Raw genomic sequence first — 21,957 nt, 5'->3', positions numbered from 1 at the left:
GTGGCGGCGGTATACGCAAAATATCTGCGCACTAATTAATTCAGCATCTTAAGCATATGTTACTGGGTCAGCGTAATAATGGAGGTTGCACAATCACCCCAATAAATGACGTGTAACATTGCAGTTTTGTTCTCTTCTCTTTCAGGCCCTATTAAACCTAAAACAGTCCACTCATAGATTTAGTGGCACAGCCAGCATTAGCACCAGCCGCTCATGCTCTAGACTGCCTAAGTGTTTTTGTTCAGGCGCAGCCATTCTTCTTGGAAGAACTGTCTGAAGCCCTTGATCCGTTGAAAAGGACCTCCCTGAAGACAGCGTCCCGAGACGTCTGTAAGGTGCACGTCGAAGAGGAACCACGTAAAGTTGGCTCGAATCTGTGGCTTATCCATGACGAGCTTTGCCTGCGGAGAGAGGCGGCAAGCGTTGGCGCTTGAACTAGCTTTGTGTTCGTAATATTAGACAAACGTCACACACTGAGACAAGGCTGCAGATGTGCACGACCACGAAGTCTTCTGTAATGCGGGGTGCGAGCATAGAAAGCAAGGACGGAGCAGAGAGCGAAGTGCGGCAGAAAACAACTTTCTAAAGACCAATGAATAAGGATCCAGGCGGTTTTAGTCCACCGCATACCTCAATTGTGCTCGCTTCAAACGAAATATACATAGAAAAAGATAATATTGCTAAACAATTTATTCTTATTGCCCAGCAGATTTTCCTAGCTGGTGCAGGTAGAAGCAGGTCATGTACCTCGTAAATATTCCGAGAGCGCTGTGGATAGAAAGATGTATTTATTGAGAAGAAAGACGAGTGTTTGGCCTTAATAATTAAAATATGGCTTGCTACTCTGCACTGCGGAAGGGGAAGGGGTGAAGAAAGAGGATCATGATGGGTGACGATGTGGGAGAAGGCGTATGAAAATATATAAAGGCACGGCAACTTCCTTTGCAAGCGCGAGTGAAGTCCGGTGGTGCACAAAAATGGCAAAGAGCCCGCACTGCCTGGAAACACTTCCCCATGTCCTGCCAAGCGCCCTACGGCAACTCCTCCAATAGAGGCCTCTTATTGAAACGCTTCAATGAAACGGCTAGCACTTTTCGTTTACGCGCATAAACTGGGCACCCCAATAACTTATGGTCCACAATCTCGGGGATGAACATTCCGGAGAGTTTGCCTGTTCAATTAAATGCAAATATCTGTGCGTGAAAGCTAAGTTTAAATGAAGTTTATGTAGCAAGCATGCATGATGGCGCGGAATTTCATGAGGGACATGAAATGTAAGTGTTCGAATCGAGACCTCTCAAACGGATTTGTCGGGCGTCTGGCTGGGCCCAGTAAGGTGCCGTAGCATTCTTCATAGAGTTCGTAAGAAGACACGTGGTATCCGCTCTTGAAAAATGCACAGCTCTTTGGAGGCCAATACTGAGGGCACGTTTTGCTTGAGCATTGGCCTCTTCATTTCAAATGCGCCCGCAGTGGGCAGGGGATAAACATTGAAAGTTTATCCTGTCGCCTTGCAGTCGGGCAGATGTAAAGAGCTCTATGATGCTGAGTGCCAGAGATTGTAGGTGGTGTAGCGTAAGAAATTTTAAAAACTTTGCAAAGCAGTCTTTGCGTCCGTGAATATACGCGTACACCTGCAGCGCTGTGGAATCTAAACTGTGGAAATGCGAAATCCTGAGCGTTGCTTGCACACCGGGTGCATCACATTTGCTCTCATTATCATTATCAAATAAGTGCACCATCATTATCATTACTAATACTATCATTGTATTTATCACAAATCGCAGCGTCATTGTCATCGCTACTATCAACCTCACTGTAGACAAGGAGAGTTATGATACGTGTTTCACGGTTCCGGGTATGACACAGTTAGCTAAAGACCTCGGTTGGAGATCACCGGGGTGGAGGTTAAATTCCCGGTTGAGACAGGATTTATTTATTTGTTTTAACTATCATCCGCACAGTAGACAGGGAGAACTATGATGCTCATATAACGATACCAGGCGTGGCGCAGTTGGTTAAACTTCTCGGCTGGGGGTCGAGGTACGGAGGATCGAGTCCGGATGGAGACAGGGTTTATTTATTTATTTGTAACTATAAGCCTCACATTCTACAAGGAGACATATGATGTGTGTTTCCAGAGCCCGGGGACGCATTGCCCAACCATACCCCGTAGGCGCACTCGAGCAGACGATGCTCTAAGCGAGTTCAACAGAGAGTGTTGCTGAAAGGTGTCTTTGAACGCAACCTAAAGGTAACACACTCACTGAAGGCCAGAAATGATTATGGTGAAGGTAGCTGCATAGTGTACCCGTCACGTTGTGGCTCTGTTCAGGGCTTGTTTTTCAGTTTTTAAGAACCAAAGGTATCACATAATGAAGCGTGAAAGGGAACACACCCCAGGAAAATTGTAATTTATTTTAATGCTGTGAACTGTAAAAAAGATAAAAAAAACATAAACTCAGGAAATTCTAGCAGATGTTTCGAGTGCATAGGTAAGTACTATTAATACAATTCTCCACAGAAGCGACACGAACGGCTGGCTTTAAATGTGATTTCATTCCTTTCGACAACATTTCCACTGTTTGTCACTAGGTTACACTGCCGAGAGGACCCTACCCTTGAGGAGTGCTTCTATGGATATGGTTTGACAACACGGATATCAGGTGTGGCGTAGTTTAAAGTGTTCGGCTGCGGTTCCAATGGATGGAGGTTCGAATCCCGGTGGAGACCAGATATTTATTTTTCTGATGATGGTAGTTTCGGTTTCGGGTGATGTCGTCACTTGACTGATCGCCATAGCGGGACCGGATGAACAAATGCCGACAGTGTGAAGCATTGAAAGCTTTCACTTTAAAATTCCAGCATTACATTTGCCTTTGCGGGTGGCCATGTTTGGATTAATAGCGACGATGTTCAGGTGGCAGCACCTAACGTGTTTGATTACATCTGCAACGTGAAACGTAGATGGCAGTGCGCTAGAGTTCAGCAGAAAGAGGGCCAGTACATTTACCCTGTGGTTCGTTTGCTGGACCCTTAGTTCACATCGCCATATCGAACTTCTTGTGGCCAAGGAATCCACGCATGTTTAGCCGTTCATTTTTAGGAGATGAAGCGTAGTCATAGGGTGTAATGAAAGATACATACAACAAACGCTAACCGTAATTTAAAGAATTCACGACATTTTACCTGTTCGCCTTTCGAAGATTAAGCGTGGTAACAGAGTGTAATGAAGGACACAATCAAACGCTAAGCGTAAATTAGGGAGTTGTGATGCACGAGAGGGATTTCATTTCTACGCGGCATGTGGAAGTGATTGCTTGTAAACGAGAATCAATCATATCACCTTTTCCTTCATGAACTGCTCCGTGTCGTATGTAGAAAATATCGTTTTCCCGGTCTTCTTGACCGAATCTGCGTTGTTGAGGGAAATAGCAGTCCTCTCGCTGCTCAGAACGTCTTCGTTTCCTTCGCATGCCTGAAGAAAGGTAGAAATACATTCATCATGAAAAATGAACATTGCACGACGGACAGGTGCTCCCGTTTCTACTATAATACCTAGAAGAGCCATCTAGCTTCGAGAATTCCTTGCGGATCTGTATGGATCAGCAAAAGTACTACAATGTGCTCCTTCAATCCGCGTGCGACATTTCAAACATGTGCACGTAGTTTGTTGAGATAACGTAAGCGTGTTAGTAAGAAGCTGAGTTGATTATTATTAGATATTCATGATCCAAATCAATAACTACAGTTCTGCGGTCTTATTTAAACCATAAGTCCGACCAAGAGCCCCGCACTCAAGGATCCAATTTCAAATTGGAGACAGGATGTAGATCTACATGTTACCTACTCATTTTGATCCCATACTTGCTCTGAGCGATGACACTGCGCCATGAGTAGCTTTTTTCTCATCAAGAGCTTAAGTGCTTGTGGCTGCCTCACTATAGAGCGGTTTGGATTACACGGAGAGAACGGTCATGTACCCTCAATAAGGATGACTACCGTTCATGAAATTTAGATGATATGTTAACGCATTTAAACATAAAATTCTCTGCAAGTCAAGAATATATTATGGGCTGCCATTTTATGATAAAGGCGATTTCACAAACAGTGTCCAGCCCACTCACTGTGGCTATGAGTTTAAGGAATGTGGCGGCTCAATCTCTGGATACGGGTTTAATTGAGCCCGTTTGGCTGTGTTACAGCGCGTGCAAAATATACAATTCCCGGGCGCTGTGAAAACTGACCACGCTTTAAAGATGCCCAAGTGGTCGAAGCCGTCCACAGTACAGCACCTCTTAGCCTATGTCGCTTTTGACTTGAAATCCCATATGCAACATACGGTGACGGCGACCCTCTGTGACCTTGATAAAATTTATAAGTTTTACTGCTACTCAAAAGGCGTTCATGTAGCCACGTGTGATACTTTAAAGCAGCCATATGTGCCAAGTCCTTTGTTTTCTGCAGCAGAGGCTACAAATCCTCGCCTACTGAAAAATGCCACGCTCTAATTTTGTGAAAGCTCGCTCGGTTTGTTTTCACGCCTGCCACCATGTAATGAGTGGCATTGTAAACAAACCAATAGTCATTGCGGACATTTGATCGGTCACAAATAATGTCGATTCGCGGTTGCCATTAAGTGCGGGTGTAGAAATTTTAAAGCGATGGGGAAGGTTGATTATGGGGGCTGTTTTTTGTTTTTCGCTTACATTTTTGCATCTTAACTGTGAATATAACCGCATGTCGGATGATTGCAGGTTTATACTATTCGCTTGAAAACATTAAAAACATAGGCTTTGTTTGCCAGTATTAAATATTTCGACCAAGCGCAAAAAAAAAAAAATGTCGAGGTGAGAGTTCACTGCACACCTGGAGATTACGTCATTACCACCAATTTGCTCAGAACAGCACCTTACAGCTCGAAATGAAAAATGGCCATTTGGTACCGCAGTGAGGATCCTTCAAAATTGGAAGACTTACGCCGTTAAAGCGGCTTCGCAGCTGTTACCTTGGCTGCATTGGCGAACAAATCTGCTTCTTAGCTTGCCCTACTGAAAAAATTGTATGAGGCAATAATCTCACATTTTCTAACACAATCTCACTCAATTCACATATGAAATCCCATACAAGTCACATGTAATTGCGTAAGGTGTCATAGTTTCTTGTGCATTATCATAAATTATGTATGATATTTTATGATAATGATGTGCACCGTATTAGAGTCTCTGTGATTAGGTGTGACTTTATGAGGTTATTGCGCCGTAGAACTTTTGGTTTTTCAGTAGGGTGTCCAGAGCTAAATGTTTAATTTTGTGTATGACTTATCTTATATAGGTTGCATTACATAACTAGGAGACAACGAGAGGGTAAGGGCAATGAAAACGGCCACCTACTTGTGCATAGTCCGAAATCATCCTTGCATCGCATGCTTCGTACATGGCGCCGGTTGCGGCCCTGTATGTCTTCTTCATGTGAAACATCAGCACTCCCATTTGAAACGAGAATGCCACTGTCAGCCCTTCGACTCCGAACCTTCGCTTGCTCATAGGCAGGGCCTTTTCCTGCAATTCGATAGAGTATTGAATTAATTCCACAATCCTGTGAAGCACGGAGGAAAAAGCAAGTGCGTAAAGCGGCAGTATTTGAAACATGTTCCGAGACTTGTGACGTAGGCGCCTCAAATGGTAACCGGTGGATGTTCCATCTAATTGTACACGCACACACACGCACACACACACGCACACACACACACACACACACACACACACACACACACACACACACACACACACACACACACACACACACACACACACACACACACACACACACACACACACACACACACACACACACACACACACACACACACACACACACACACACACACGCGCACACACACACAGAATTATTCCGCAGTTGTGGAAACAGCATTGCTTTTCTCCATTGTAAGGCTTTTTATTGGTTTTTTGCTGGTATGAAGTATTATATGAAACGGCTGCGAGCTCTCTACTGTCCCACCTGAATTTTTTGGGATAAGTAAGCTTTTCTTGTAAACTGCACCTAATTAGCTAAATATGATTTCAAAAATCGCTAACACCACTCGCGGAAGAATATGTTGATGAATTTTCTTTGTTTCAATTTGTTGATTAAAACACATTTGCAGAAATAAATAACATTTCTTTTGCAACATCATCATGATCATTTTCTTATGATTTCTTCGCCACTCTTACCATGGAAAGCAGATAATTGGTTTGGGTCCTCCATGCGCTCGGCGGTAAGCTGATGCAGGATTGGTGAGGTGGCAGCAATAAATAACTGGTGATGATCACCACGATATCCACATCGGCCCTGCTCAAAAATGAAGGATAATATATATCGCTACGTACGTTCCTTCACTTCCTTATTCAAAGAACCATCTCTCACTGAGACATCAAAAAAGTACCAATTTAACGTTACTTCGTTGAATGGAACGGATACTATATCAAGACCTGCACTTAATCTATGTCTTTTTGTCCCGAGCGTTCTGAAACTTATTTTTAATTCCGGTAGCTCCTCCTCACATGAAGTGATCGGTATGTGTTCGTAATACAATAATGCCGCACTTATACTTCGAAGGCTTCATAAAACGGGAAATATTTGAATAGAGAGAACGTAAACGAGTGGTTGGGAGCACCTGTCGCGGCGGTAAAGGTTTTGTCAAGTAACTTGGGCCAAGAAACTTAAGGAACAATTACTGGCCTGCCGATTCAACACACATCGTGTCATATCGCTTTCTTACGAATATTGTCAAATATTTCGTGGTAGCTAGCCAAACGGAGAAAATAATATGGTGACTGACTGAGATATTGTTTGATGCTTAGGGGGTCAAGCGCGAGGACTCCGTCTGCGACCCTGCCGGCTGCCTCGTCGTCTAGTTCCTAGCGGGAAAAGGCGAGTCCGCTGGAAGTCGTAATGATCTATTGCTTGCATAGTCATCAATGTCGTGATGGTGAACATGGTCAGGAAATAGAGATGAAATGCCTTCCGCAGCGGAAAACCGAGATGGAGAACATGGACACTATCCCGCTGAGCTTTAGGTCCCTCCGTCGCCAAGGTCGGAGGACAAGACCCATGGATATGGCTGATAACCTGTGCGGGGTATTGTCTTTGGGCTTATCTTAGAAGGCTCAGCTTGTTATATCAGAAGCACTGCAGCAGGACAAATCCAGGACTGTCGGAGTTGGGCACGGACCCCACCGGTTCGGCACATTTTGATAGAACAGCCCCTAGCACTGTCCGTATACAGAGGCCATGGTACTAGTGCCCTCGTTTCCAAGAGCCAATCAGGGAAGACCATCATAGTCATCATCTATCCGGATCGTAATTAGCTAACACTTGGTTATCATGTGGTTGACGCATGCAACTGTTTTTTTTTTTTTGTCAGGAATGGCATATGTTATTCACAAGGAATCTCGCTTTCACTGACAACGCCTCTGTGTGCAATATGACAACTGCCTGATTATAATCTCTTACTTGCATTTAGTTTCAGCACATGTGGCTTCAGGAGGCGCTACTAGCTAAAAGAAAGCAACGCTTTCATTAGGATTTCTCACTGACTTCAAATAGACGAGACTCCGTGCCCAATGTGTAGTATGTTCGTCTCACAACTAAGGGATAATGGTTCACCTATGTATACCCGCCCTAAATAATTGTAGTTTGGTTTGAAAATTATACCTTGTGTATTTTACAGGAATAGCCTAATTTTTGCTCACATTAGAGCGTTCACAGAAATTATCTCAGTGTATGTTAATATTCCATGCACTATTCGGTCAAGAAAGACACATTTACTTGGAAGTCCGTTGGCACGATGTTTTCTGCGCTATAGCATAAAACTAATTTATGGCTGCGCTAAGAGAAGACTTTTATGCGAATATGAAGGTAGGGCGAGGTGTCATGAGTTATATTGCGGGGCTGCGAACAGCGTTTTGATCAAAGTAAACATGCGCCCTGATTGTGTCATATAAAACGGCCACAAGAGATTTTGATTGGTAGCACAATAATACGAATAAATTGAATAGAGGCTGTCGTAAACTATGTCACTTATCTTTTATCACACTTTGTGTGCGATACAGTAATGGCACAGTCGTCATATTTGGTCATCGGTGACCTGCCTCCCTTATCAGCAATAACGGGGTGTGGTTACTATCTTCCGGCAGAATGTGCAGGTGCATTTTCATACTTTCGTGACAAAGACGTTAGCCGCTCAATGCGAGATAGGGTGCACACACTTGTGTCGTTGAAACTGCGCTTGGCAGCACCTCACTGCGGCAGCACAACATCGCGGTCACTGAATTCTTTTTTGCATTTCCACGGCTACCATAAAAGGATGAAAGAGGATGAATAATGTTGGCAGAAAAAAAGCATCAGTCATCGCTTATCTCTAGTCACTACATAAAGATATATATTTGTTCTAAAAACGAATAACGAGCGGCATATATGAGTAAAATTAACGAGTAATCAAATTAAACTGAATTGAAATATATTGCGAATTGTGCTTGCCAAAGGTTATGATCGTTCCAGCCAAAGTGTGCCGCTTTTTTACACCATTGGCTTAACGTACAGCCTTTGTCAAAAGTTAATACCCAGGGGTCTGCTTCTGCGCCATACCATGTGGCTCATAATGCATTCCCATGCTTCCAAACTTGCTACAGACAAGAAGATGTTGTGTCCTATTCTCTCCAGTGGCTATGACTTCCACGAGTGTTATGAAGTAATAATACACCGTTCAAAAGCAAACCCACTCGGCTCTAAACTTTTTGCAAAGGCTGTACATGAAACCTTGTGCATAAGTTTACTGCATTCGCATACGAAGAGACATGCAGTTTAAATTGCGCGGACGGAACATCTGGTGAGGGGGTGGGCGTTAAGTAACAGATATGTGCCGAGTGTAAAGCTTGTAGGAAGCCGCTTTTGATCGCATTAGCTACACCATATACACTGCACGTAAGCCTGCTCCTGCTAGAATTTCAGCGGCTATTTGATAATCTTCCTGCGAACGTTCCGTTGTGAGCTTTCCATTTATGCTTTATGGGAATTCCATAACAGCCGCCAATAGTCTTAGCAAGAAACAAGCAGACAAATCCTTTAAGTGTATTGTGACTAAAAAAAGTTCGAAAGAGAGCTGCCCGTTTTCTTGCTGAAACCATAATGCGCGACGGCGAATATGAAGAAGATTGTAACATCGCCATTGTAGCACTACCAAACATCTGTATTTTTGAAAACTGCTTTTGGGTTGCTTTACTTTAAGTAAATATATTGTCTCGTATACCAACGTCTAACTTAACACGCCTAAGTTGATTCTTTTAGACCACGCGACAAATATATGTGGACTGATGCTGCACTAACGCAGACAAGAACACGATGCCACTCCAAAAGCTTTGAAAGAACAGAAAGTTTATAACCCCAAAATAAACATGTAATTTATATGAAAAAACTAACCTCATAATTAAAATTAACACCAGATTTTTTCGGACTCCTATACAGGCCAAGATATCAGACCACTTTTTTTAGAGGTGAACTTTTATTTTTGACTGTACTCACGTGGCCGTGTTCTCGGCAAGGTACGAGATGGAGGTGGAGCCATCTGGGTATTCTAAAAAGCCGACACCAATAATAACTTTTCCGCCAGTTCTGTCATTTCCGAGAATATTCCGGAAAGACTGAAAAAGAGTATGAAGTTTGAGGATGTCAAATCTCCCCGCTCATTATTAATCACCGGCAAAAAGTAAAAAAAAAATCTGCAAACGTGTGTAAAACATAATGGAACTGACCAAGCCAACTCTTTTCACTAGATGCCGACACAGCCTCTTTAGTTATACAGCCTACGATATTTTTGTTGTTGCTAACTGCTCGAGAATATCTCAATTATTGGCGAAAAGTAAGACAATCCTGGTTCGCACTTGACAGCTGCGCGTGCCTCGCAATATATAGGTTCACCTGATACAATAAAGAAAGAGAAATGAAGGCGTTTTCAAAATGAAGAGCAGCGTAGAAGAATTTATGGTGGGCACGAAATCAACTTTTGCGCCTACTTTATCACCAAATAACACTTACACCGCAATACACATGAAACGGATGGGATTCAGACAGCTTTCCTGTCATTTTATATATATATTGGTATAAAGTAGACTGACATACGCTGAAAAACATAACAAAGTTTTACTGACGCTTCGACTGGGGACCAGTCTTCATCAGAGTGGCATTTTACAGATCAGGGTCAGTTTTATTGGGGTTTGAGGGAAGCAGCTATAGTGCGCCTGAGTTAGGCACCAAATAAAAAATAAAAATATAAAAATTAAAAAAAGAGACGAAAGATTCAAAAAAGCACATGGCATGGGATGACTCACGGTTCGGAAAGGTGTATACCAGTTATAATATATATATATATATATATATATATATATATATATATATATATATATATATATATATATATATATACTATAACTGGTATACATCTTTCCGAACCGTGAGTCACCATATATATATAGCAGTTCGGAACATGTTTCTGAACTGAACATCTTTCCGAACCGTGAGTCACCCCGTGCCACGTGCTATATAGTATTCAGAACTTTGCAAGCTTTATCACCTCGTGCGACATTTGTCCAAGAGAGCTCATCGCGCATCGATAGATGTAAGTTTGTCTATTGCGATGCCATACAGGCTTGCATTAAGGCTTCCCCTTTGTAAGCACGTGTTGACCAATCTTTCCCAGGGAGGGACACTTGCTCTGCTTTCCTGATGTCCAGCTTGAGTACTGCTACTCGCTATTAAGTTAATGCACTCTGAGATGCACATTGAGCTCGCTTGCAAACACTCACGGCAACGGTTTGAAATCGGTACCGTTCACTTCGACCTAACTGTGCAATATTTTAAGGGATTCCCGTTCCTCTAGCTAGACCAGAGGGTGAGATTCTGAGATTGTGACCAACATTGCATTAAACCATGTGAGGTAAGCACCGAGCCGCAGCTCTGTGGTTGTCAACATATGCAGCATATGCAGTAAGCAGTACTGTTAACTATACTGCATGGAATAAAGCGTGCTTTTCCCTGCACACATCACGAACAGCGTTTCTGCGTCCTAAACGCCCTTCATGATGTGCGAAGGAAAAGCATCCTTTATTGCATGTAGTATAATGAAAAACACTCCTAATTGCATGCTACACATGTCGGCATCTGCAGAGCTGCTGCTCGGAGCTACTCACAAGGATTAATGCAGTCGTGGCCACATTCACAGAATGGAATTTTGTAAACCAATGAGCGACGATTACAGTAATCCCCATCTTCCTTTATCCGCCGACTTAGGTCGCTTTAAACCAACACTTGATTGCCTCAGGGGCTCACCCACGAAGTGGTATTAATATCGAAGAATCTACTGGAAATATTCACCTGTTGCCGCTGGAATCACCATTGGGTACAAATCGCGCCCGTTTTGTCCGCCACGAAAAAGCCGCATTGATTGAGAATGGTCCTAATGTTGTCATTCGTGTCAGACAAGAAGCGTGGCCAAGAGATTGAATTGAACCTCTGATCTTTGGGTCTCAAAACGGGGAAGGTACCTTTACGCCATACGGGATTGCTTGCTCAATGCTTATAAACAGAAGCTTCTTAGGCGCATTTCGCCTCGAATAGTGAAATTCATGTCATCAACGATGAATCAAGTGCTTGAATATGCATGCAGTAAAACCTTACGGGGATACAACGTGTGCGTGGAGTGGAAAACTAAGTGAAGACGATGTAATGTGGGTGTAATTCACGTAACTTATGGAACGGGCTACCAATGCTGTCGAGTAACAATCTCAAAGCGACGGTCTACTGACTTTTTCAACAATTTTTTCCTTCTTCATTCGCAGTTGCGGTCCCCAAATTAACGAATGCCTGGCAGCTAAGAAACGCGTTGGAATTAACGACGTCGTGGACATGACAAGCCGTTAGTAAAGTAACTTTATGTATCTCTATGAACACAATATTCAGCGCCGCCTAAGTCGCGTAAAATAATATTCAGAATTGCATTTAACTGTAATTGAGATTACTAAGACGAATTTAAATATAATGATAGGAATAAATAAACTAAGCAACTCGGTGACATTTACCGCAGATACCAAGAACAGTTTCTGCCTGAAGCAGCACTGCTGATGGGAGCAGCGCTACAAGTATGGCGGCGTCTTAAGTTGAGATTTTCTGTTTTGAACGCATTTTAACAGGAATTCAAGCAAGATTAAAAAATAAAAGCTACTGTAATTTTTGGAAGAGACAAAAAAGGCTGTATTAAGTTGATATGAACACCAATGCCTCTTTGTATAACGCTGTGACATAGGCACAAACTTCAGAAGCTGGAAACTAATGTCGTCAAGTAGCAACAAAATGACACTGTAGCGCCACCATCTGCTAAAACTTGGCTTTCTTGATAAATTTGAAATATAATTACGCGATTGAGCTCTATACATTGTCACTAATGGGTAGAATCTACCGAAATATAGCAATATTTTTATTCCCGTTCCCGGGAGTACATTTTGCCTTTATGCATTAATCGCGTTGAGCCATAATTTGCGGCGACAAGCAGAGCAATGGTGCCGCGGGATAAGTCTAGAACGAGAATATTGAGTTCACCACGTGCAATCAAACCGCCCGCGAGAGAAGCCAATGACCGCTCAGCGGGTACGCAACATGAGAGTTACATATTTCGCTGGATGTTTGTTTTTATAACGTGTTTTTATAGCATGGTCTGAATTCAGGAAACTGCTTAGCAAAACTTTCTTAGGCAAATAAAGAAGGAAAGGTAGCTTGAGCCATATATTGGTAATTATTACTCAAAAGCCTAGAACAGAAGTTTATTGTTGTCTCGGTATCGCAATATATCGATCGTTGCGGCTGTGCTGTTTCCCTTAAAAATGTAATAACAACGAGGCGCTCATTAGCGCTGGTAGAAATGAAATTATCATAAGAAAGCCATTTACCACAGACGTTCTGTGTAGCACTAGGATTCCACGATATGCTTTTTCGGCTTAAAATAGCAAACAGGAACTATTATACTTCACCCATTTCACGAAGTGGCTGAACAGTGAGGCGCCTACACCAAAGAAACACTGAAACTCGCCGTGTCCTGTCGGTTTATTCTAGCACGCGACCGGTAGCCATAGGGCATGATTAGTCATAGGATGACGCATTGCTTAGGAACCTCACATCATGCTTGTTCCCCCTTAGTGTGAAACTCGGGTAACTAGCAAGGTTTTCCTTATTTTCCTCACGCCATGCACTTATATTTAAACAAGGTTTCAGTGACGTCTAAATGAGTGCAATGCTGGTAATTGCAAGTATCAGATAAAATAACCACAAATAAACGTATATTTTATTTACTGAAGTTAGGAAGAAACGCTGTCGCCATACCTGGATGATAGGAATGGCTTCCTGGGCGTACTTGGTGGCGGTGTCTTTCAAGTCGCGAATGTTCATGATGGCGTAATGGATCACAATTCCTTCACGCTTCCAGGTTCCGAGAGTGTCACGAATATCTGTTAGGTCCAACATTGTCGGATATACGAACCTGCAAAGAATATGCAATTTCGAGTCATCCCCATCAAAACATTTTGTGTACATAGCAGCTGCAACATTCCTGTCAAAATCAAAATACTGAAATTAAAATACCATATTTCACGCAATGCGAGGTGCAGATCTCTAGCTTATAGGATATTCGTAATTCAATATGTTCAGTTTCTTTAATAATATTTCAATGATAATTTTACGAAGATCGTCAATAATTGCTGCTGTCTTCTCGCAAATCTTTGCTTACGTAGCAGCAGATCCGATGTCAAAATACCTCCCTGTTTGCAGGATTCCTGGATATGAATTATGTGTAGTACTTTTATCTTGAATTTTCTGTTATTTCAGAGAGGCCAGCAAAGACCTGTGGCACTAGATTTGGCAGTGATGTGGCATCATGGTAACGAAGCTTTACCGATAGGTGAAAAATCAGAGAGGCTGTCAAAGAACTGGCAACAAATCGGGCCACAGGAACGCCTAAACAGTTCGTGCAAGAGATAAGAAATTTCAAAAGTTTGTGGAACAGCAGCAGCGCATTAGGTTTATTCAGGGGACAAATTGCCACATGATTATGGTGTGATACAAGATTAATGTCCCCAGATAAATAGACCATGAGCCACGCCGTTTGAGAGGGCTCGGAATCAATTCTGACTTTCCGGGTTTTCAGTGCTGTAGCATTAGGTTCACATCTCCGAATTTCACTTAAATTTGTTTGTCTAGTACTGTTCAAAAGTGATTCCCTAGTTAAGAGCCTAGTTAACATCTCCGTGATGACGGCGTGAAGTGACTTTTCGGAGTATTCGACCCAACTTTTCTGTGTGGTGCGGCGTTCAAGGAAGGGCCAAATGAAAGGCGCCGCGCGGATGCCTGAATCGAACGCCCAGCAAGGTCAGCTACGTATATGCATGAATCGCCTGGTAACGTCATCGACATGTGATGATGTAACTCACACGTATTTCAAGGCACAATATACTACACCATTGAAGACGTCATCATTTATTTCAAGGTACGGTATACTACACTACTTATGACGTCGTCATTAATTTCAAGGCACGTCTTGCTATAGTTCTGATGACGTCATCATTTATTTTAAGGTACAATATACTGCACCCCTGATGACGTTATTATTAATTTCAAGGCGCAAGATACTACACCACTGAGGATGTCATAATTTATTTCAAGGTACGACATACTAAACCACTGATGACGTCATCAAAATAAAGCATTACGGACGACGGACGGACAGACACGATCGTGGCCGCGAGCATGCCTTAAAACCCGGTCGCCGGCTTGTGGGCAGGATGGTATCCTAAAATGACCAGGTGCCTACAGGAACGAAACTAGGCAATAAAGGGTGTGTGACAGACACTGCGCCTTTCCCTTCCTGTGAACCAATTAAGGCAGAACTTTTCAAGGCTCATGGTGAAAATCTCGCTGACGCGAAATTTGTCCGCGAGAGGCGTCAGCGAAATTCCGCGAGCGACAGACCTGCGCCTTTCCTTTCCTTAAAAATGTACGTCGGTGAACTTTGATGCGATCAACGCAACGCTTTTTTGCTAAGGGTGCGCAATGTACAGTGTGCAGCAACACTCAGACTCACATTTCTCCACTGCAGAGTAGGCTGTGCTGTCGGCACCTTTGAAGCGAAAAGCTTCACTACGAGGGTCGGAGCCGCGCTTCGCGTATGCCGTATGCCGCGACCGAGTGACGTCACAAACAAGGCCAGCTGCGCAGCCGCTTCGCCAAGCTCTGCCGGCGTTGCCTAGCAACGCTTTACTGATGTGCGACTCCTCCTCATTAAAAGAAACTGTCTCTATCCGGGACTCGAACCTCCATTCCTTGGATCCCCAGCCGGGCGCTTTACCGCTGTACCACGCCCCGGATCGTGAAACGCTCTTCATAATTCCGCTTGTCTACCGTGAGGATAATAGCGCTATTCTGCGAGTAACAGATACTGCAATTGGCGCGCAATTTGAAAGTACCAAATACTAAAATAATTGTCATTCAATTAGGATGACGTCAAGGATGTGACGTCACCCATCTGCCATCAGCTATGAGGACCAAGCGGCCGCGCGTGCGCTCGAACGCCGCCGGGCGGCGCTTCTTGCCTTCCGCGTAATTTTCTTTTACTCCTGCCTACAGCCTCTACAACAACAACCTTCCCCGTCGAGCAGCTTAAGCATTGTCTGCGAGACAGTTAGTGGTTGACTAGAAGTGTGACAGATACTGACAGATGCTGCGCATTTCCTTTCTTGTAAACTAATAATAGAACGCCGGTGAACTTAGACGCGCTTGACAGAAGCCGAGGAGAGTTTAGCTGCTGGCGAACGGCGCAGAAGACGAGAAATTAACTTCTGATCCCGAGGTAGTCTCTGCTTTTCGCTACGTATATCTAGGCATAATAGAGCTAAGTTATCTCATTTTTTTTTAATCCAACTTCTTCAACAATGGGCCACGCACATTCTTAGCCAACATATACGCCAATTTATTTGCGTGCACTAAAAGCATATGCCTTGAGTATCTTTATTTCACCAATTAATTTGCTCTAATTTACCTTTGGTCCACAGCATTTTAAAATGATGCGGCTTCATCCGCCTTAAACCATCTTCATTTACTGGAATCTACTTGAGTCCCGCCGTGGTGGGGCAGAGATTACGGCGCTCGACAACTGTCCCAAGGATGCACGATCAAATCCCGATCCTCGTTGTCCCTTTTCGATGTAAGCGAAAAGCAAGGCGCCCATGTACTGTGTGATGTCAGTGCAGGGTAAAGAGCCACAGGCTTGCCGAAATTCTAGGAGCCCTCCACTATGGCATGTCTCATGGCTTGAGTCGTTTTGGGACATTAAACCCCATAAACCAAGCCAAACCAGTCACACCAACCCATTCTTAAACCGTCTTAGTTTCTATGTATTCAAATTATTTGATTTTATCTTTTTTTCAAGCCAAGTAGCACTTTAGCTTTGCCACCTGTTCTGGATTGGTTTCCGCTGTGACACGCATCCTAATGCTAATTAAATAATCGAAAGCTTTAGGCAAACAAGAACACCGAGCTTGGCTGCCAATCAGCCTTGTAAGATTTTCCGCTTCTCAAAATGATATTCATAGCAAACTGTTTTATTTCGTTCGTACCTACCACTGAGTGTACATTGACCTATGCCAAAGCGGCGTATTGGATTTGACTGTTAAACTGCACAAAAGAGTCAAAACTGCCTTGGCGCACCAGATCAGCTCCTTTATCCTGCAAGGTTTTTAATTCTACACCCGTTTGTCGTGCTATTTCAGCGTACAATCATAAAGCACTGTTAAGCAAAAATTATTTATAGCACTTGACTGCCAGGATCGTTCATACGAATCCAGTGCTTCACATTGCGGCCGTTAACCAAGACATGCTATAACACATGTTTATGCAGCTAACAACAAGCTTCTCAAATGAGAACTGATTCGTACTAACTCAGATTACCCTGTTCATGAGAGAATGCTACATTTCCCCTAAGGAAAGTATTGCCACAAACAGCATGTAGTGCCTCGCTAGCTAGGCATTACAAGATTGCGAGTGTAAAACCACTCGCTTATGTTAAGGGTTTCTCCATTTTCAAAACTAACCGGATGTCGAAGGAGAGGCCACATTCTGTGTCACGGTAGATCTTGCACTCGTTCTTGAACGTCTCAAAGCTGGGTCGGCTGAGAACGGCGTGTATCACCTTGTCGACTACCTTCACATGGGTGTAGATCAAGATGTCACAGATCCCATCGGGGGGGTACGTTGGAGACAATGATGCCGTAGACCCAACTGAGCACAGGAGCGGCGGTAGCCGTTTGGGCTTCTGGGTTGTCGTCGTCGTAGTGGTCGTTGTCGTGGTCGTTGTTGTCGTGGTCGTGGTTGTCGTGGTAGTTGTTGTCGTGGTCGTGGTGGTCGTGGTCGTGGTTGTTGTTGACGATGTCGTCGTAGAGATTGGAAAAATAGGTGCCATGCCAGTACCTGCACGAGCGGTTACGCATAAAGGCGCCATTAACGACATCTTTATAGACACTATATATTGTTTATTTTACTGTGAGCTGCTCAAGTAAGATCAGGAAAGCATATTACAGGTTGCTTTATAGTTGGATGCCATCATTTGTGCCGCACGAAGTTATCAATTGATTCTTTCGTGTTAGGGGAAAATACCCGATTCATTTTTGTTTATATACACGACAAAAGCTCCTAATTTCTGATCAACCTGTGAAGCATCTTAATATGTTTGAGAGTACGGTATAATAGTATAGCGCTCTAAATTGCTATTGGTAAGAATGATTTACTTGGATAGTGGTAAAAATTTCTCACGCGCTCCCTTTAAAGTAACCCGAGTAATGTTTATATGAATGCATAATTTTAAAGAAACAGAGTTCTATCTTGTGGCGTGTCTCTGTGTATTATTGTCATACATCTTTACTGATTTACTCTGTGCTTTTTTGTGAGCCAATTATTTTTGCATTCATTATTTATTCATTTGTCTAAGCGTGACTGGCCGTCTGGCCTGAAGGGCCGTCATATACAAGGGCAGACAACCCTTCAAACTGCTCTTCGAAGCAGCTTTTTAGCGGCTGCTCCTTTCCTTTCCTTGCAGTAAAAGAAAAATAAAGCATTATTATTACTATTACTAATATTTTTATTATTAAGCTGATCTGCGTATTTTAAACGCTGTCGTGGTCACACAGTAGTTCTCATTTAATGCCGATCATTTAAAAGATTGTTGTTCGTTCCTCCCTGTTATATTTGTTTTCGAACAAAAAAGAAAAGCAATAAAACTGTCGCCATCTTTTAATTATTACCTGAAAAAAGTGAAGTGTAGTTAGCGGTCGTGTCGGCACTAAACACGGCTGACTATTCATGATCCGGTTCAATCATCCGCGCAAGCAATATTAGAAAAAAATTGCTTGCTGTTCCACCCATACAGAGAAGTAAAAACAGTAGGTTTTATTACAGGGCAATAACGAAATCTGGTTACCAATATAATTTTTTGCTATAGTTGCCTTCGGTGCGTTTTTCTAAAAAAATTGTAATTAAACTGTTTTCTGCATGAAAATGTCTCCAAACAAAAGGGTTGCAAGAAAACGAAGAGACAAAACATAAGTCCATGTGCTAACATTACACGTGCCAGCAGGTAGGCTGGCTTACAAATCTTGCGGTAGCAATGAATTTGTTGCATGGCAATGTTCAGCAATCAGTGAACCGAATTTGGCGGCAAATATGATAGCCTGCGAGTACTGCTTTCTTACTAAAGCACAGCTCCTCAGAGTGTCTGCAATTGATTTTACACTGGAAAACCACCACTGTAGCTATGCCCGCTTCTTCGGTAGCTAAATATATGTGCGATGTCGGGACACATACGGGCTAAATATTGGGTCAAGTGGCGTTTGGGACGAATGACGAGGTGTCATGTAAGTACCATTTTCGCATGCTCAGTCAGGGTAGTTTCCATGCTGCTGTGCTGCCTGGTTATCAAATGCATAGCGTTACAGGTAACGTCATCGGGCGCGCCGCAGGATGACTCATTGGGAGCGCGGGCCGAGGCAGCGCATCGCGCGAGCCAGCTCTCGCATTCATACACGAGGGCAGTAATAACCTTATATGGCGACTTTTAAAGCCTAACAACTACAAACGAGGTATAGAAAGCATTCCGTACTGCCGTGTCAGCCCTTGAGTCAGAAAGAAAAAAGTAATACAGTGCAGTTGGTTGCAAAATATTTAAGCGCGTGGATTCTATGTTTGCTGATAGGTAGTGGTTTTTCAAATTAGCCTTCCTCAGCGATTAGGTCAACACTTAACACCCTAAATCAAAAGCACTTGAGTCTAGGAAAATGCAATAAATTTGCTCAGTGTGTATATCTGGGTTATCTGGGTACTTTAGAAGCGGAATTCAAGACAGGAGTGTTGCTCCTTTGAATATAAACTGGCCACATAGTAACTGCAGGATAAACTATGATTAGTTTGGTAATCTCAGAACAACTTTGTTGCCCGCATTTCGTCACATTCTCGGTGAAATCGCCTGCATGTAAAATTTCTTGTCTTCACTTCCAAAACATTGTGTCTAAAATATCACTCTGAAAGTTTTGAGTTTAGGAAAATGGCTTGCAGAAATTTAGCGATATCTGAAACTTTTCAGAATATTTCTAGGTTGCCAGATCTATTAAATGAATTCTTTTAAGGATTGCAACTAGTTAGGAGCTAAGAATAAATCTGACAGATCTGCGATTTATCTCAACGCTTAGGTACTGTTTCAAGATCCTATATACGTATGACTTCCCTCACGATCCTTGGAATCAGTTGTTCTGTCCGTTGGACTCACTAGCTTTAGAAGCCGCTGCCGTCGTCGAAGGTATCTCAGACTTCGCTGCGGGAAAAGGAGTTCCAGGGGTACGCCGGGCGGTTGTGGCAGGGTGCGGCATTGATTGTCTTTCCGGAGCAGGCTTGAAATGTGACGTGCATGAAGAGAAAAAAAGATTAGCTCGTGAATTCTAAACAAGAATTTTGCTCTCTTTCTGGCATAACTGAGAAGCGTTCCAAAATTTTTAGGACTATACAGCCTTCAAGTATTCTAAAAGTGATTACTAATCCTCGACGTGTATAGAGCATTTACAAAACAAGCAATCGCGCTCTCCGTAGCATGGTAATAGTAGACGATCCCCGACTAGTATTTCTCTTTCAAAGGCGTGTGTCCCTGCTTGATTCCAGACAGCCAACTTGACTTGATGAGAGACCGAACTTTTGATGGCAGACTTGTGCCTCTCAATTTTGTAGTGGCCTTGACTCAGTGTACCGGGCGAATATTTTGGCAAAAAGAGTGCGTTGAGCCATATGTCGATATTTGGGTAGAGTATTTTGAACGTTCTAGAGATTTACATACCTGGTCATCTACAAGCTCGTTCGTTTCTGGTGAGACACGACCTGAATCGGCGTCGACATCTAGACGAAGGAATTGAAAAGAGTCGCAGCAGAATACTTTGTCGCAGAAATAAAAAGAACAATGTATTGCCGTAATAGTTGGGATCGAGCGTTCGAGAGATGAATAATAAAACTAGAGCAAATTATCGCTTATTGCACGAAAGGACTGAGGTAAGCTGAACCTCGAGTGAGCTTTATGATGAACGCACCGTGTTGCATAATTTTATCCAGGTCATGTGTCCCTGCATTCGGAAGACAATAACGCGATCATTCTTACATGCATGCGAACATCTCTGGGGTATATTATCTCTGGGCCGGAAGAAGTTACAGTCGTTGTGACCGAGACTACGTTATCTTGCCACGCTCAGTGTGTGGTACTGTTTCACAATAAAAAAAGAACAGTTTTTTATAAACGTTCTGCAGTTCATCGGAATAAATGCCAAGCGTGTTTTGTAATTGGCAGCTCGGTTGGCTGAACAGTTTTCTGGCTAAAGTTTGCGCACTAATTTTATTATGCAGACATGTATTTGTCAATTGGCTAATTGCGTGGGCAGCGTCGAAATTTTTCTGTCAGTATCAAATGTCAATGCGCTAACAACACACCGCGAACACATTTTCTGGTCCTATTTATCACGTTCATTAGGGGCGGCTAGCATCCCGGAATAGCAGTTATTTATCGTGCTTCCATGTACGGGGATACTGTCGTTCCCGTACTATCGCATGATTGGAAGCTGGAGTTACCTCTAAGATTAACCACTTTCATTACAATTTGAATCCTTACACAGATTTCACCTCCTTGTCAACATTCATTACAGCATGCGGCAACTAAAGAATCGCTAGGGAATGTCAGTGAACTAAAGTTGATATATGTAATGAGCCACAATATTTTCTGGGATAGTTTTACAGAACAACTTATGCGCTAGACGGATAAGTTTTTTTCACATGCTGATTAGCATTTAACTTCAGAAATCTCACCATAAAGAGCGATGGCAATCACCCCTGCCACCAGAAGTATGGTGCCGCTCATGAAAAGGAAGCAGCACACCAGACACCGAACCCGTGAACGACTTCTGTAAGAAAAAGTAGTTTAGAAAACTGATTACAATCTACACATGCACTCTAGCTAGTCACGTTGTACGGACGCTCACCGCAACCTGAGTCGGTCTGCGATCAAACCGGAAAAAGAAAGACGTTGCTGCAAGATCTTTATTCATGCTACATTAAATCGCCCTAACAACTATGACATCCTCCTCAACATAGCGTTTATTGCAGTGTTGTTATCGTTTGTTTTAAAGATTCTCTTGAAATAGAAATGAATTGGATCATATGTGGAGTGTTTACATATATTATTTATTAATTTATGTGAAATTCAAAACACACGCTAGTAGTAAGAATAAACAATTACCGACCATGACCTTCATCTCGCATGTTATCCATGCTTTGCATTCGTCA

General features: G+C 42.9%; 1 protein-coding gene across 3 annotated transcripts; it reads right to left on the bottom strand.

The window, feature by feature from the left end:
* Positions 1 to 204: 204 nt before the first annotated feature.
* Positions 205 to 21,571, bottom strand: LOC146176202 (uncharacterized). Of its 3 annotated transcripts, XM_084582519.1 has the most exons (10): positions 21,481 to 21,571; positions 20,468 to 20,526; positions 19,910 to 20,030; positions 17,187 to 17,562; positions 13,429 to 13,585; positions 9,583 to 9,701; positions 6,234 to 6,351; positions 5,394 to 5,561; positions 3,347 to 3,478; positions 205 to 401 (listed from the first exon to the last, which is right to left on the bottom strand). In XM_084582519.1, exons 1-10 carry the CDS (start codon positions 21,530 to 21,532, stop codon positions 228 to 230), a joined length of 1,476 nt encoding a protein of 491 aa, XP_084438645.1. In that variant the 5' UTR covers positions 21,533 to 21,571; the 3' UTR covers positions 205 to 227. The 3 variants fall into 3 exon arrangements, with proteins under 3 accessions (XP_084438645.1, XP_084438646.1, XP_084438647.1); XM_084582520.1 differs by lacking the exon at positions 20,468 to 20,526 and having other exon boundaries at positions 21,481 to 21,544; XM_084582521.1 differs by lacking the exon at positions 9,583 to 9,701 and having other exon boundaries at positions 252 to 401.
* Positions 21,572 to 21,957: the final 386 nt, after the last annotated feature.

This window comes from Amblyomma maculatum, chromosome 10 (genome assembly GCF_055883805.1).
Source record: "Amblyomma maculatum isolate TAMU_Amacu chromosome 10, ASM5588380v1, whole genome shotgun sequence".
In the NCBI taxonomy this organism is placed as follows: domain Eukaryota; kingdom Metazoa; phylum Arthropoda; class Arachnida; order Ixodida; family Ixodidae; genus Amblyomma; species Amblyomma maculatum.
Note: the sequence above shows the minus strand (reverse complement) of the source record. Positions and strands in the feature narration are given on the sequence as shown.

What these genes read in the sequence shown, in the direction of transcription:
- LOC146176202 (XM_084582519.1), bottom strand. Translation starts at nt 21,532, where the DNA reads ATGAGCGGCACCATACTTCTGGTGGCAGGGGTGATTGCCATCGCTCTT. An exon ending in ACGAGCTTGTAGATGACCAG is followed by an intron (nt 20,031 to 20,467) that starts GTATGTAAATCT and finishes TCACATTTCAAG; the next exon opens with CCTGCTCCGGAAAGACAATC. An exon ending in CCAATTATCTGCTTTCCATG is followed by an intron (nt 5,562 to 6,233) that starts GTAAGAGTGGCG and finishes ATCGAATTGCAG; the next exon opens with GAAAAGGCCCTGCCTATGAG.